Consider the following 17,629-nt stretch of genomic DNA (forward strand, 5'->3'; position numbering starts at 1 on the left):
CAAAGTGCTAGGATTACAGGCGTGAGCCACCGCACCCAGCCTATATATTTATAATTTGTAATTGATGTGTTAATTCATTCTTTAGGAGTTAACAAATTCAGGAGCCAGAACACTGTTACAGGGACTCTTCTAAGTGCTGAGAATATGAACATCTATCAGGCAAGAACAAAGGCTTCAATAATTCGTAATTATGAGTTCTACTTCCTGCTTTGTACATTTGTGCCTTTATGTACACAGTTTTCTCCACATGAAATGACTTTCCATCTTGACTTCATCTGTAATGTAGGCTCACCTGTAATGTAGGCTCACCTGTCTACTAACTCACTAGACTATAAGCTCTTTCATGGCAGGGATTATGTCTTGCTTCTCTTTTTATAATAGATGTTCAGTTTACATCATGTGTGTAAATGAACAAATGAATAAATCTTATTGGGATAGACCTAAAATAAACAGGTAAAAACAAAGTCTATGTCCCATAATTAAGTAAGGGAAGAGTTCTGTGGGCAATGAGTGAAGAGATTGTCTGGCTCTGCCTGACATGACTAAGTAGGTTCTGTGGGAGGCGGGCAAAGAAACACTTCTCAGATAATGCAGTGCTCCAGTGGAGACTTCACAGTTGACTCAGCTATAGCTCATCAGATAGACGGAATAGATGTTCTCATAGATGGTGTGAGTTATCCACAGATAAGAAGGGCTGAGAATGCATGCCATGGTCAGCAAATTTTTAGTAGAAAAAACAGGATAAAATGACTGTTGGTGTATGAAGGAGAAGCAGAAAATGACATCAGACTCTGATATGGTTTGGCTTTGTGTCCCCACCCAATCCTCGTCTCAAGTTGTAATCCCCATGAGTCCAGGAAGGAACTTGGAGGGAAGTAGGCAGATATGGGGGCGGTATCCCCCACGCTGTTTTCATGAGAGTGAGGGAGTTCTCATGAGATCTAATGGTTTAAAAGTGGCAGTTTCCCCTGCGCTCTCTCTTTCCTGTTGCTATGTAAAATGTGCCTTGCTTTCCCTTCACCTTCTGCCATGATTATAAGTTTCCTGAGGCCTCCTCAGCCATGCAGAACTGTGAGTTCTACAGTTTCTGTGTTAAATAGTTTCTATATAGTTATATAGAATGGTGAGGATATAGTTTCTTCTGAGACTAAGCCAGTTCTTGCCTTTACAAATTACCCAATCTTGGGCAGTTCTTTATAGCAGTGTGAAAACAGACTAATACAAACACTAACCCAGACGATCATGAAGGAGTTTTATGCCCTGCTTATAAGGTCAGATTTTGTGCATTAATTGATCGAGCCAAAGACCAAGGACAGACCTCCAGCTGACAGAAGGAAAATAGTCTTTAAGGTAGACTAGTAAGAAGCACCAAAAATGCAAGAGAACCAAAGTAAGAAAAGCATATAATAGAAGCCAAGGAATGAAGTGGCTGTTAGTGCCAAATGACACAAGAAGGGCAAACATGAGATATCAAAAAGACTAATTAGTGGGCCATTGGTGACCTAAATGAGAACAATCCTTGGGTTACAGTGAGAGGAAGAGACAAGTAAGAGTGTATTGAAGACTGAATGAGAAGCATCAGAGAAAACTATATCAAACCTTAGATTTAAAGAAGGTTAGAGAAAGCTAGCCAGGAGTGATCTGGTGTTGAGACAGGCTTTTTTAATATCAAAAGACTTGAGCATGTTTATAGACTGACTGTAAGGTGTCAGTGGAAAAAAAAGAAGCTAAAATATAGTAGACAGAGAGGAAAATGTATCAGGCAAGGTGTTGAAGGAGATGGCATTTAAAGCAAAAGTGGAAGAATGATTTTTTTGAAGAGGAGAGAGGATATAGTTTCTTCTGAGACTAAGATAAAAGGCTAAAAGACAGGTGCAAATATAGATAAGTGTGTGGGAAGGGAGTTGATAGAGTTTTCCCGTGATAGATTCTCCTTTCTCCATGAAATAAGAGGCAATTGTTACAAGCAGAACGAGGAGCAGAAGGCAGAAGTAAGCATTGAACAAGGGGCTTTAGAGATAATAGTGAAGGGGTGGAGTAGCTGCACTGAAAGCAAGAAAGAAAGAGTCCTGAAAACAAGTGAAAGGATTCCCAAATAGCACCAAGGACTCAGCCAAAACAAGAATCCTGTAAACGCATGGTGGCAACATTCCATGAGGTTCTGGGATTTCCTCCAATAGCAGTGAGGAGCCTGAGTTTGGAGGAGAGAAGCCTTGAATTAATGCACAGATGAAGGTTTGCAGGGTAAGGGAATAGGAAGAGGAGATAGTTTGCTGAAAGAAGTGTGATTGATGAGACAAATAGGATAGATCAAGGGCCATATAGTTTATGGTTTAAACTGGATATGAGTGGTGCACTATTAAAAATAATGTCAGGACAGTAGATATAAACCAAAGGACACATAGGAAATTAAGTGAAGAACATGACAGATTAAAAGAGGTGTCAGATAAGGAACAATCAATCTATATTATTTCAATAAAATGGCATGGCTGTAATAGAGGTGTGAAGAACTGGGACAATTAGAGATTTACTGACTTGGGTTTCATTTTTAGAAAAAGAGAACCGTCTGATATTAAGTATGGCTCAGGGAATGACTTGCTAAAGTAGAACAGAGGTGATGAAATTGAGGAATTTTGAGGCCAGAATGCTTAAATTGGTTGTCTACCTGATAATTTGATGAACTAAATGTAAGAATAGAATTTGGAGCCCAGTGTGATAGTTTTTGAAGTATGTGAATTAGAGACTGTGATAGTGGTATAACAGATGGCAGTTACTGGAAACTGTGATAAGGTGCTGGATCAAATAAAGTAAATATATAAGGTACCTAAAAGAAAAGCCTGATAGTGCCCAATGAGCAGAAAGTCATCTTTGTTATCTGCCAGGAAACCCAAGCCTGTATGCCAGCTTTATCCATCTGCTAAGCACAGAGAAAACAAAGGCAGCCAGCCAAAGAAGATTGTCCTAGCCCGTACTGTTCCTTCTTCCCTGCTTTTTGACTCAGCATAGGGTACAGAAAGCAGCTAGTTTGTGGTTGAAGAGGTAAACATTAAAAGTAGAGAACAAAACAATCATTCTCCATTCTGCTCTCCTACCACAGGTTGCTAATCTGTGTCATCTGGACCATTGTTTTTTACACTTGTGCTTTGGTTTTCTTATTTATAAAATGACAATAATACTTGGATTTAATGGGTTATGGAAAATATAAAATGAGTTTATAGATGTCAGGCACTTAGATGAGAGATTTGCATGTAATAGTAAGTGCCATGTGGCAGGTATTACCATTTATCATCATCATCATCACCATCATTTGTCATCACACATTGAGTGTTGGGTCTGCAAACCTTTCCCTCTCGCTAGCCTAGAGTTTGCATGTGCCACTCACATAGGGAGTTATGTTTGAGTGGGTTGTGAATACCCAAAGTCAATGTAGAAAGGGCTGGAAGAGAAGGCAGCAGCTGGAGAATAGATTAGATGGGAAAAAGCGGAGAAGAGACCAAGGAGCACTTGAGGCCCAGATGCCTGGAGGATTTGCTTTTTAAGTGAACAGTAAGAAGTCGCTGTGTAGACAGATTGCTACCCACATCGCAAGTGTATTTGATCAAACTTTCACCAGACCATCATCTACAGCTGCACATGAAGGTGCAAGTGTAGTAAATCGTATCATTATTCCCAAGTATTCTATCTTGTTTGCTCTGTAAAAAAAGTATACATTCAGAACTCCGCTGAAGCTAGGTTTATTATGTGACCTGTTTGCTCAAGGAATACAAGGAGATGTAATTGACATCACATCTGAACACACGCTTTCAGAGATACCACAAGTTTTGCCAGCAATCTTGCCTTTCTCTGTTGCCACAAAATGTCCTCAAGCAAGGCTGTTCCTTCTGCCTGGGTCCCAGGAAGGGAAAACAGGAAAAGAAGACACACAGCAGTTGACCCAAACATGTAACATGAGTGAAAAACAATGACTTGTTTTTGTAGTTAGCTGTGAGGCTGAAATTGTCACCTGAGCAAAGCTTACTATGCAGAAATTGTTACAAAAGGTAGAATGTTCATATATTTAAAAAGAGATATCTGTAAGTGCTTTTAGATTAATGTGGTGGGCAGGAGAGAAAGCTCTAAGTGGAAGGTGGAAAAATGTTGACCCATTTTACACAGTACAAAATATTTGGTAGAATTTTGGTTTGTAATAATTTTGAAAGCTGGAAATGAACTTCTGGCTTCAGATGAAGAGATCATGAAGCAGAATGCATTACTGTGCCTTTGTTGTTATTTTTCCATTTAGTCAACTTTTTGAAGTGTTATCAGAGGTTAATATGCTATAACTAACGTCCTAGAAATAAATCATAAATTATTAGATATTAAATTGTTAAAAACTTTATGTAATTAACTTCATTTTTATGTCAACAAATGAAATTCCTTTGTTTTTGTTTTGTTTTGTTATTTTGTTGTTGTTTTGTTTTGTTTTGAGACAGAGTCTCATTCTGTTGCCCAGGCTGGAGTGCAGGGCCATGCAATCTCAGCTCACTGCAATGTCTGCCTCCTGAGCTCAAGCAATTCTCTTGCCTCAGCCTCCCGAGTAACTGAGATTACAGGCACGCACCACCATGCCCAGCTATTAAATTCCTTGTTTTATCCACTATTATTTCTTGTGATGTTATCTCTGGAGGAAAAGGTGAATAAATAGAAGATATATTTTACATCTATAAATATTTTATTGAACTTTAAAATCCCAAGAAAAAAGATTATAAGAAAAAGAAGTAAATAAGTACAAACCAACATTCATTTTGCTCATATCAGCTTATACAGAGTTAAAAAACTGTTAGTATCAATAAGAAGAATCTCATTTTAATGTGTAATATCGTGGTTCCTATATTTTCTGGTATGTAATGTGTTGTCATTTAAATTCAAATAAAATTTAAGGCTGATGTGTGAGTTTAATAAGTACAATTTATGATTAGTAAAATGTGGAGATTTATTTTAGGAAAAAATAGAAAATATTAGATTGGTGCAAAAGTTATTGCGCTTTATGTCATTACTTTTAATAGCAAAAACCTCAAGAACTTTCGCACCACGTAATAAATGAAAAGGAAGTAAAACTTTTACATTTCCATTGCCCTACAATAATCAATACCAATATTTTCATGTATATTCTTCCTATATTTTTCTATTTCTATTTTAACATATTTTGAAATTATTCTGCATACACATTTTTAGGCTGGGCTTTTTCTTTGGTATTAATATTTTCTAGTGGCATCAACATTTTCTAAACGATCATTCTGTTGACTGTATAAGATTCCCAAAATATTTTATGATTTAATGATTTTTGAATCAATCCCATATTGTGGAATACCATTATATCTCAAACAACAAGGAAATGACCCTTTGGGGACAGTACCTACCGTCGTCACACTGAGCCATGTTTGTTGCTTCATTTAAACAGACGAACATCTGTGACAATTTTCTGTTATTAATTAGCAGGCTGCTCCAAGATGGGCATTTCCTTCTCCCAGAAGACAGAAAACTTTGAGGGAGAAGACAACGAAACACCTGCAGATTATATACATTTTTTCTGTTAAAGAATTTTAACGATGCTCTTTAGAATACCACATGAAATAAGAGAGTTGAAATTGGATGTCAACAAGGGCACACCACATCTGTTGTAACAGAAGGTAATGAGGAGAGCCTGACAAAGGCCCCCTATTCAGAACATGAACTCACTTAACTTTCAGAGTCTCAGCTGCAGTGTGAAAGTCTTTCTGCTGACAACCCTAATCAATGAAGGATAAATGCTGTTCCTATGCTAGACACATTTGGAAAAGCCAGTCTTCATGCAGAGTTATTGAAGTAAAGAGAGAACAGGCTCAATATTGGTAAGAAATAATGTATCAATAAAGGACAAAAAAATACTTTTTGACATTTACCCTCTTGTTCTAAGAATTACATCTTATTACCATTTAAGGAATCAATCATATGAATTATGTCTCAATAAATGTTAAATATTACATTTGTTTTATGAAAATTGTGTGATTTTACATAGTATTATTCAACTTGCTTTTTGACTTAAAATAGAATGTAATTTTCAAAATAATGATAATAGAATTCTATCTCATTATTTTTTAAAAAGTATATAGAAGAAAAACTGTAACTTACAGCCACATCAGAATAACTAGTCTTGGACTTGCCTTCCCACTACATTAAGCTAGACAAAATATGTGAAATAATTGTTCTCAAAAATTGTACCTCAGGTAGTTTAGGACAACAGTGCCCTAAAAAGGGAAACAAGCTATTTAAGTCCTAAAATCACCAAGCTTTCTACCCATAATTCTCTCAGGCCTACTCCCTTAGTTCATTTTGTGCTCCTCTAACAGAATACCTGAAATTGGAGCATTTACAAAGAACAGAGGTTCATTTTTCACAGTTCTGGAGACTGGAAAGTCGAAGGTTGAGGGTCGCGGAGCTGGCAAGGAAGATCTTGCTGTACCATCCCATGGCAGAAGGCAGAAGGGCGAGAGGGCATGTGAGAGTGAAGAAGGGCACCAAACTCATCCTTTTATCAGGAGTCCGCTCCCACAATAACAGCATTCATCAACCAATGAGCCCCCATGACCTGACAAACTCTTAAAGGTCCCACCTCGCAATAACGTTGCATTGATGGTTCAGTTTCTAATATATGGACTTCAGGGGACACATTCAAATCACAGCACCTACATTTCAGGGAGGGAAAACCCAGTGACAGCACAATGATCTTACTGTGTTGAGGACAAAGATGTCAAAGTCTAAAGAGTGGCTGTACATTTAAAGTAAGAACAGAAAAAAGGACTGCACAAAGAAAGAAATCTAGTTATTTACAGAGTGGTCCTCACGAGCAAGCTTTGTTGAACACTAAGACACAAAGTGAACAGCGAAACTCCCTGAGAAGGAGAAAAGAACAGCTGAGCGTGTGCAAGCTAAATAATCTCCAGAACTCATGGAAGACTGGGAGATACATATGAGTTCTTCGAATCAGAGTGGAGAGACTTTATTGAAAAGCAGACCCCCAAAAAAGGGCACCTAACTAGTTAGGTCAACTGGCATTGCAGTGAAGGTTACATTGGATGCACCAAGTTGTGAAACTATCAAGGAATACAAAAGTAACTTAACTACCAGCAAAACCGACATCCACGCTACTTAAGGAAAGACAACAAAATCTACGTTCTAAACAACGTATCACTAACGTTGGCATGTATTAAATATTATTAGGCAAGCAAAGAAACAGAAAAGAGTTGTGAATGTTTGGAAACAAAATAAGTCAGTAAAACAAAACCAGAAATAACAGAGATGATAGAATGAGTATATTGAGACCTTAAAAGAAGTGTTATAAATATGCTGAAGGATGTAAAGGAATTCATGAAAATGAGAAAATAAGTGAAAGATAAAAATATTTTAAATCTACATCTCAAAAATACATGTCATACTGACACAAAAATTCAAATGATGATATTAAAATTGTATTTAACACTGCAGAAGAAAAGATCAGTGAATCTGAAAATTGAGCAACAGAGATTACCAAAACTTACATACAGAGAGAAAAAATGAACTTAACAAAAATAATGATCAGATCCACAGTTATCTGTGGAACAATATTGACTAGTGGACTATGTGTTTATACCTTGTATAAACATGTACAGGACAGAGAAACAGGACAATTTATATATGTACATATATATTTATTTATGTATAGTTGAGAATGAGGAAGAGAGATTGATTGTACGAACTGTCTCTCATACAGCTGTGGAGGCTCGGAAGTCCCATTGTCTGCCATCTGTAAGCTGGACAGTCAGAAAACTCCAGTGGCAAGATTTAGTCCAAGTCTAAAGGTTTGAGAACTAGGGTGAGAGGGCGCGGTATAAGTCTCTGTCTGAGTCCAAAACTCTGAGAACCAGGAGCACTCATGTCCAAGCACAGGAGAAGACAGATGTCTCAGCTTAATCGGAGAGTGAATGTGCCTTTCTTTTGCTATTTTATTCTATTTAGTCCCTGAACAGACTGATGTATGTCCACCTGCATTGAGACATAGATCCATTGAGAGGGATCTTCTTTGCTCAGTCTGCTGATTCAAATGCTAATCTCTTCTGGAAAACCTTCATCAACACACCCAAAATAACATTTTACCAGTAAGCTGAGTATCCCTTAACCCAATCAACTTGACACACAAAATGAAACATTGTGTATATTTAGAAGAGGGGGATCAGAAAAAGTACTTGAAAAATAAATGGCTGAAATATTTCCCAAAAAACACTTATAATTCTGAAGACCAAAGAAGCTCCACAGGAACCAAGTAACAGGAACACACACACACACACACACACACACACACACACACACACAAACACACACACACACACACACGGAGATTATCATAATCAATATACAGGTAAAATGAAAACATTTTATAAAATGTCTAGTTTCTTGAATAATCAACCTTAATCAAAAAGAATAATCATGATTTATGGGGTTTATGACATATAAAAGTAAAATTTATAACAACAATAGCAAAGGGTGATGGGAAGTAAGCATACTGCTACAAAGTTAATACATCAAGCATGAAATGGCACAGTGTGTTAATTAAGATGCATATCATAGTTCTTAAAGCAGACATTACTATAATAAATGTAGGCATATCTAATAAATAAATAGTGGCAAAAACAAAATGCTAAAATATCAATTAAGCCAAATAAAAACAGGAAAAAGAGGAAAAAGGAAAGAACAGATGAACCACAGACTTAGAAAATAATCTATACTTATTTGTTGGCTCACCTGTTCTTTCCTTTTTCCCCCTTATTTAAAGCTTTTATAACCAAATAATCAGAAGAAAACCAATTCAACAAAAAAGGGCAAAAGATTTGAACAAGTGCTTCACAAAAGATGATATGTGGGTGGCCAATGTGCATATGAAATGATGCACAACATTTTGAGTCTTCAAATTAAAGCCAAAATGAAATAACACTAAACACTTTATGAAATGACTGAAATGCAAAAGAATGACAATACCAAGTGATGGTGAGAATGTGGAGGAATTAGAATGCTCATGCATTGATTCAGGAATGCAAATTGTACATCCTCTGAATAAAAACTTAGCAAGTAAAGTCAAGCATACTTTTACCGTACGATCCACCCCCCAAAAAACCATATGTCCATCATATTCATATTAACTTCAACCTTTAAAAAAAAGTCAGAAACAGGTAAATGGATAAATATTTAATCCATTCAATGGGATGCTTCTCAACCATAATAACGAAAGGAGTACAGACACATACCAAAATAAGAATAAATCATAGAAGTACTATGCATTATATCATTGTTATGTCCTTTTCGAAGCGACCAAAGTAATCTATCGTGGTACAAATCATATCAGTGGCTACTTGGGGACTGGTTTAGGGTAAGGATTTACTTCTAAGATGTATCAGAGAAAGTTTGAGATTATGGAAAATTTTGATATCTTCATTGTGGTGGTTGGTGGTGACAGTTATACAGTTATATATTTGTCTATGTTCAGAAAAATCTGATCTTAAAGTGCATTTTATTTTATATAAACCATATTCCAATAAAGTTTATTTTCAAATTTCTGGTATTTTCCTAAATGAATAAGCCATACATATACATTTATAGACATATATACGGTGTATAATGTGTCTATATAACATGTGTTATATATGTATATATTATATATATGTGTTCATATATAATATTTATTCTTTTGTTAATGCTCCTCTGGAAGGTCTTCCTAAAATGTTTCTTTAAAATAGGTACAATTGCCAGGCATGGTGGCTTGTGCCTGTAATTGCAGCTACTTAGGAGTCAGAGGCAGGAGGATCTCCAGAGACTAAAAGTTAGATGTTGTGGTGAGTTATGATTGCATCACAGCACTCAGCCTGGGCAGCAGAGTGAGAACCTGTTTCAAAATAAATAAATAAGTAAATAATAAATAAAATAGCTATAATTATTGAAAATTGGCTCCACCTGTTTATAAAATTCTATGTCTAAAAATACAGTAAAACACTCATTTTCCTCTCTCTGTGCTTTTATGTATTATCAGTTATTTTAATTGTTAACCAGTCAGTAGAAAAAAATTTGTACTGTGATTCAATATCAGTATATTTTATTACTAGATAGAGTAAAAACCTTTGCATGTAATTGTTGGTTGTTCACATCTTTTCCTTTTGTAAATTTTATATGTTATAGAGATTATCTTTTTTTAACTTTTATTTTATGCTCGGGGGTACAAATGCAGGTTTGTTACATAGGTAAATTTGTGTCATGGGGATTTGTAGTACAATTATTTTATCACCCAGATATTAAGCCTAGTACCCATTAGTTATTCTTCCTGGTCGTCTTTCTTCTCCCACCTTCTACCCTCCAAAAGGTCCCAGTGTGTGTTGTTCCCCTTTTAAAAATAGCTGATACATAATAATTAACTTTTTACAATCCAGGATTTTCTTTTAGTCTTGTGTAACTGACTTTTGCAATGGAGGAAAGAGTTAATATTTTTATAAAATAAAGTCAATCAATAACTTAGAGTGATTGGATTTTACATTTTCAGTAGACAGGTCACTCCTAGAATTTTAGCAATGTTAATATTTATTTTCTTATGTTTAGATATTTATTACCCCTGAAAATCATGGTTGTTACTGGAAGAAAAAAATATTTTTTCACACACACACAAACATACATAAACACACACACTTTATCAAACTGCTGGACAGTTCTTACATTATTTACCAAAATGTCCATCTTTTTTTCTCCTGGAATTTCTATATTAATTAATTTAATTTTCTGTCCTATGATAGTGCCATAGTTTTAAATCTCTCATTTCATTTCACTGTTTCAGTTTTTAATTCATTCCTAATATGTATATAGTAAAGTGCACTAATCTTACATATACAACTTAATGGATTTTTATGTATGTATACACTCATATAACCATTAGCTAGATCAAAATACAAAACATTTCCTCCACCCAGAGGATTCCACTGTGCCCTTTCTTATCCAATACCCTCCTGCCCAGAGGTACCACTATTCTCACTTTTATTACTGATTAGTTTGTTCTTTTTTTGAGCTTCCCATAACTCTAAATAAATAACAACATATGGTGTGTGTATTTTGTACTGATATGCATGTTGTTTCATTTTTGATACATAATTTTTTATTGATTTTTAAATCTGGTGTTCCAAACTGCCAGAATGAATGCATTGATACCCATTTGCACAATAAGTTAATAATTATGAAATACTATACAAAATATAGCAGCCTCCATCATTCTAGAGCACTAACTTGTATCGAGAATCAGAACTGTGTACAGGACTAAACACAAATTTTCAATCCTGCACAATCTCACCAAGAATCTTTCAGTTTTACCTTTCTAAAAGTTGATTTAATTTAGCATGACTGCAATAGAAATTAAAATGTTTAACCTTTAAATTTGTTAATCCATTAAATGGGATAATTTATGCAAATAATGAGCAGAGGCCCAACCTATATCTTAGTAAAAATGGAATCACTTCCCTCTTATTTTCATTTTTCACCAGAGGAATGATCACCAACTTCTCTGCCCAGTCCCCACTGGTTGGGCAAGTCGGGTTGGAACTGCTAATGGATTGACTTTTTCACTCCAGGGAGGAAGGAATAGACAGCAATACAGTGTTTTCACTTCTGTGTGCTTTCAGAAAGCCTGCACTTGGGGGCTGGCAGATACTTCGCTAGTCTCATATTGATCTATAAAGTGTGATCCCTACGTTGATCATTGGTAGTTCTGCTACATTTAAGAGTAGCAAATGAATGAATATGTACTATTATTTGTTTATATTTTATTCTCATTGCTTTATCATAATTAACGACTAATAATTCATTAATAATATTTAATAAGTGGATGGAATAAACATGATAAATTATCACAGGGAGCTTCATAGAAAGTCAACTCTCATAATTAAGGCTATCACCAGAATGCATTTGGGCCAGAAATGTGGTTTGCAAGATGTTATTCTATCCAAGTCACCACTTTAAAAAATAGTAGCAGGAATTCTGCTAGAAGATGATCAGAGTTAGAAAAACTCAAAAGAGTCACTTAGATCTCTAAATGAGGTAATCTTTGCTGTGGAAACACAGGATTATCAGGCATACCAACCAGCTTCATATAGAGGATTCTTATCTATAAGAGTGAGTGAAAAGGGGTCACAGTACCCAATGCAGGGCTGGAGTTGTATCAGCACAGAAGCACATGTTTAAATGTAGACTATTAGGAGAGAGAAAATTGCAGTAGAAAATAGCTTGGTGGGTAATAGTGCTACTGGTTTTGCCAATTACCTAGGTGAAACATTGAATTTTTCTAAAATGAAACTTGCATTAGATCAATATAGAGAACAGTATTCTTGAAACTGCACTTGCAAATACTTTTACACAAACATTGGAAAAACATCAGTCATGCCTTGCCTGTTTTGTCACATCACTAACTAAAATAGCCACGTAGCAATTTTACTCTCTCTCTCTTTCTGTTTCTCCCTTTCTCTCTCTCTCTCACACACACAAATACACAAATGTTAAAGAGGAATGAATATATATGATAAGCAATACATATTGTGAAAGTGATTATATTTATTAAAATGCAAATTTATAAGTTTTCCTGCATGGAAATTGTTAATATTATAACAGACATAAACAAACACATAAAAGTAACAAAATATCAAAGGATTTTCCCACTAACTGGTAGGAAATTCCTCTAATCCAATGCAAATATGACCTTTGGTAATCAATAATTAGACTTAGTTAAAATTGGAGAGACAATAATGAATCCATAAATAACCCTGTTGATGCAATTAGTGCATCACAGGAAAACAGCTCAAAGTGATCGGCAATCAGAATTTCTTTGTAGAAGCCAATAGGAATCTTCCATAGGAGCATGGAAAGTTGCAGGCATATCCAGAGTTCCATATTCAGAGCCATAGCTGCAACCATAATCCAGGCTACCATAATAGTTGTGGTAGTAGCACATGGTGTCAGAAGATGGAGTTCAATTGAAGCAGATAGTAGTTTCTGAAATTTGACTCATGGAAAGTTGCAGGCATATCCAGAGTTACCATAGTCAGAGCCATAGCTGCAACCATAGTCCAGGCTACCATACTAGTTGTGGTAGTAGCACATGGTGTCAGAAGATGGAGTTCAATTGAGGCAGATAGTAGTTTCTGAAATTTGACTCTCCTGATTTGTACAAATGATTTTATCCAACTTGAGTTATATGTGAAGCAAACCACAATCTACACTGGACTCATTCTCACAACTAATTTGCATTAAGATAAAAAAAACCTCAAGAATCTCTTAGCCATATGTCCAGGAAAATATTAATATTGCTATGTGTCAGGATGCCAACAAGTAAAATCTTGAGCCTTAAGGAGATATTCTCTTAATTTTGTGGCTTTTGCTTACTTAAAATCCCAATTTAAACTTGATGATTAGCTTCTGTGTGATCACATAAAGCTTATATTTCCTGCCTCTTGAAACATTTCTTTTTTCTTCTTCATTATCCTCCTCTACCTCCATAAATGCAGTCCTTAAACCACAGAGTGGCCAGAAATGGTTAGGGAAGGTTGGCTATGCAGTGAGGAAGCCGATGAAAATGTTTTTATTTACTTGCAAATATGCCTGTGTGTTTTGATTAATTTATTTCTTAATCAATGGGACTAAAAATTTTCTTCCAAGTTCATATGTAGTTTATGTTCTTGGAGTAGTAAAGTTTTTCCTCTTCCATCATCCTCACTTTGGTTATATTATTAGTTGTGGTGTTCTCTTTGCATCTGAGAAAGCAATTACAATTACCCACTGTGTCTCAAAACTCATGTTTTCCTCTCCTGACACATAATATTCACATATTTTAACTTCTTTTTATATTTAATGAATTTGCTTATTTTAAAATGTATTAATTCCAAATTTCCAAAAGTATTGTAAAGATACTTTTCATCGTCTAACAGAATTCCTGCTACTATTTTTTAAAGTGGTGACTTGGATAGAATAACATCTTGCAAACCACATTTCTGGCCCAAATGCATTCTGGTGATAGCCTTAATTATGAGAGTTGACTTTCTATGAAGCTCCCTGTGATAATTTATCATGTTTATTCTATCCACTTATTAAATATTATTAATGAATTATTAGTCATTAATTATGATAAAGCAATGAGAATAAAATATAAACAAATAATAGTACATATTCATTCATTTGCTACTCTTAAATGTAGCAGAACTACCAATGATCAACATAGGGATCACACTTTGTAGATCAATATGAGACTGGCAAAGTATCATATCAATAAGAGGCAAGTAGAACATTTAGTCAGAATTTCGGAACTGCACACAGTAGTTCATAAACTTAGTGGATATATACCACCACCTTAACAATCGGAAAAGGCATGGATTCTCAAATCAGAAAAAAATCACTGTGATAAATTCCTCCACTGGTTTGCATATGATCCAAAAGGATCCCAGAGTACATGAATTTATCCCCAGTTACCTCAAGCATAGAACAAAGATTGTGATTATTCTACACAGAATTTGAGTATAGAAAGTTGCATCACGTCATTCATTTGGTTATTTTTTCACTAATTCATCAAATCTTTATTAAGAATCTGCTGTATCAGGCACTGTTATAAGAAATGCAGATTGAGCAGATGAACAAAATAGGCAAAGTCTCTACTTTCTGGAGGTTACAATTGAGACAGAAGGGGTAGAGAGACTGATTTTAAAAATGAATGAAATAGATCCTAACAGTGAAGAATCCTGTGAGGATAATAAAACTCAGTGAGTTACATTAAATTCAGTTACTGGAGGTAGACTAATTAATATAAGGTGGCCATTAAAAGTCTCTCTGGGAAGTTAACATTTCAATTGAAATAGAAAATGAGTCAAATATTCCTGGTATTATTTTAATAAAGAGAAATCGTAAGTGCAGAGGCCAGGGCCTTATTGTGAGAAGAAACCTGCTGCATTTTAAAAGTCAAAAAGCCAGCAGAGTTTGAGCATTATAGATAAATGGAGGAGGGTAGCAGGATATGAAATCAGAGAGATACTTAAGGGCCAGAACTTGTCAGCACAATGAAAGGCCTTTAGAGATATTTTTGCAGGGGGCATGCTATGTTCTGATTCACTGAGGCATATAAAAGGCCCTCTGCAGGGGAAGTGTCCATGCTGAAGTCACCTACACTCCTTCCTACCCAAGGACAACCTCAACAACCAACACCATGTGTGGCAGCTACTACAGAAACTGCAATGGCGGCCGTGGCTATGGGTGCTGTGGCTACGGAGACCTGGGCTGTTGCTATGCAGGCCTGGGCTATGGCTATGGAGGCCTGGGCTGTGGCTATGGCTGTGACTATGGCTATGCCTCCTGCTCCTTCTGTGGCTGTGGCTATAGGTGCGGCTCTGGCTGTGGCTCTAGCTTTGGCTACTACTATTGAGGACACCACAGGAGACTCTCACCCTCTATCCTGTGACATTGCAATTCACCAATTCTGAAGCCCACATGCTCTGAGCCTTTCCCTTGATTGATGACATCCTGCAGTGGAAGTCTAATATGATTTGTTGTTGATCTACCATCTAACCCAAAAATACCCTGAGTTTCCTTCATGAAGTGGGATAAGGTGAAGTTCACCGTCACTTCTCCTTTTATCAGGATGATGGTGTCACAGTGACTCCTTTGATGACTTTCATGCTGCAGTTTGTTTCTCTGCTGATCTAATAAACACATTTAATCCACAAGAGAAATCTTGGTGTTTGTATCTTATTTATTGTCCAAAATTTCGTATTCTTTCATTTTTTGCTTTTATCGTTATTTTTTTCAACGCTTATTTTAGGTTCAAGGGTTATATGTGTATATTTGTTACATAGGTGAATTGCGTGCCACTGAGGTAATACGTGAAAGGTAGTTTTTCAACCCTTACCACCCCCCACCATCCCCACTCCAAGAGTCCCAGTGTCTATTGCTTTCATGTTTATATCCATGTGCACTCAATTTTTAGCTCCTACTTATAAGTGAAAACCTGTGGTATTTGATTTTCTGTTCCTGCATTAATGTGCTTAGGATAATCACCTCCAGCTGCATCCACGGTGCTGCAAAGAATATGATTTCCACTCTTTGTTGTGGCTACATAGCATTCCATGGTGCATATGAAACACATTGTCTTTCATCAACTGTTGTTAGACATCTGGGTTGATTCCATGTCTTTGCTCTTGTGAATAGCACAGCGATGAACAGACAAGTGCATGTGTCTTTTTGGTAGAACAATTTTTTTTTCTTTGGGTATATACCCAGTAATGGGATTGCTGGGTCGAATGGTAGTTCTGCTTTAAGTTCTTTGAGAAATCTCCAGATGCTTTCCAGAGTGACTCGAATAATTTAATATTCCCATCACCAGTGTATAAGCATTCTCTTTCCTCCACAACCTCACCAACACGTTTTAGTTTTTGACTTTTTTAATAATAACTATTTTGACTGGTCACTAACATTATGCATTAACATATATATTTGTTATATATAACAAGTATATATAACAAATATATAATTTATATATATATTTGTTATATATAACAAATATATACAAAAATATATTTGTTGGCTGATTTTATAGTCTTTTGAGAAGTGCCTGCTCATGCCTTTCGCCCATGTTTTAAGGGGTTATTTGTTTTTTGCTTGTTGATTTGTTTAGGATCCCTATGGATTCTGGATATTAGACTTTTGTTGGATGCAGAGTTTGTAAATAATTCCTCCCATTCTGTAGCTATATGTTTACTCTATTGACAGTTTCTTTTGCTGCGCAGAAGCACTTTAGTTTAATTAGGTCCACTTCTGTTTTTGTTGCAATTGCTTTTGAGAGCTTAGCCAAAAATTCCTTGCCAAAGCCTATGTCCAGAATCATATTTCCTAGGTTTTCTTCTAGGATTTTTATAGTTTTAGGTCTCACATTTAGATCTTTAACTCATCTTGAGTTAATTTTTGTATATGGGGGAATGTAGGTCACCAATTTAAATTTTCTGCATATGGTTAGTCAGTTGTCCCATCACCATTTATTGAATAGGAAGTCCTTTCCCCATTGCTTGTCATTATCAACTTTGTCGAAGTTTAGATGGTTGTAGGTGTGTGGCTTTATTTCTGTGTTTTCTATCCTATTACATTGGTCTATGCATCAGTTTTTATACCAGTATCATGCTGTTTTGGTTACTATATCCTTCCAGCATAGTTTGAAGTTGGGTAGTGTGATGCCTCTAGCTTGGTTCTTTTTCCTTAGAAAAGAAAGGAAAGGCTCTTCTTTGATTCCACATAAATTTTAGAGTATATTTTCCTTATTCTGTGAAAAATGATGTTAGTAGTTTTATAGAAGTGACAGTGAATCTGTAGATTGCTTTTGGCAGTATGGACATGTTGATGATACTGATTCTTCCCATACAAGAGCATGCAATGTTTTTTCATTCGTTTGTATCATTTATTATTTCTTTCAGCAATATTTCGCAGAGATCTTTCACCTTCTTGGTTAAATGTGTTCCAAGATATTTTATTTTGTACGAGTGGCTATTGTAAATAAGATTGCATCTTTGATTCGTCTCTCAGATTG

General features: G+C 35.7%; 2 protein-coding genes and 1 long non-coding RNA gene across 3 annotated transcripts in view; 2 read left to right on the forward strand and 1 right to left on the reverse strand.

Moving 5' to 3' along the window:
• The window catches only part of LOC129052303 (uncharacterized), a 108,421-nt gene extending 102,551 nt beyond the window's left edge, over positions 1-5,870 (forward strand). The window contains exon 7 of the long non-coding RNA XR_010138879.1: positions 5,730-5,870. This is a non-coding gene — a long non-coding RNA (uncharacterized LOC129052303). The remainder of the gene's footprint in view (positions 1-5,729) is intronic.
• Positions 5,871-12,887: 7,017 nt separating this feature from the next.
• On the reverse strand, positions 12,888-13,024 carry LOC112130469 (keratin-associated protein 22-2). Its single transcript, XM_024239261.2, is given in 2 exon segments — positions 12,888-12,961; positions 12,964-13,024. Coding segments are annotated over 2 exon segments (135 nt in total).
• Positions 13,025-14,769: 1,745 nt separating this feature from the next.
• On the forward strand, positions 14,770-15,478 carry LOC129052364 (keratin-associated protein 6-3-like). Its single transcript, XM_054542743.1, has 2 exons — positions 14,770-14,822; positions 15,196-15,478. Exons 1-2 carry the CDS (start codon positions 14,770-14,772, stop codon positions 15,476-15,478), a joined length of 336 nt encoding a protein of 111 aa, XP_054398718.1.
• Positions 15,479-17,629: the final 2,151 nt, after the last annotated feature.

Source organism: Pongo abelii, chromosome 22, assembly GCF_028885655.2.
Source record: "Pongo abelii isolate AG06213 chromosome 22, NHGRI_mPonAbe1-v2.0_pri, whole genome shotgun sequence".
Classification (NCBI taxonomy): domain Eukaryota; kingdom Metazoa; phylum Chordata; class Mammalia; order Primates; family Hominidae; genus Pongo; species Pongo abelii.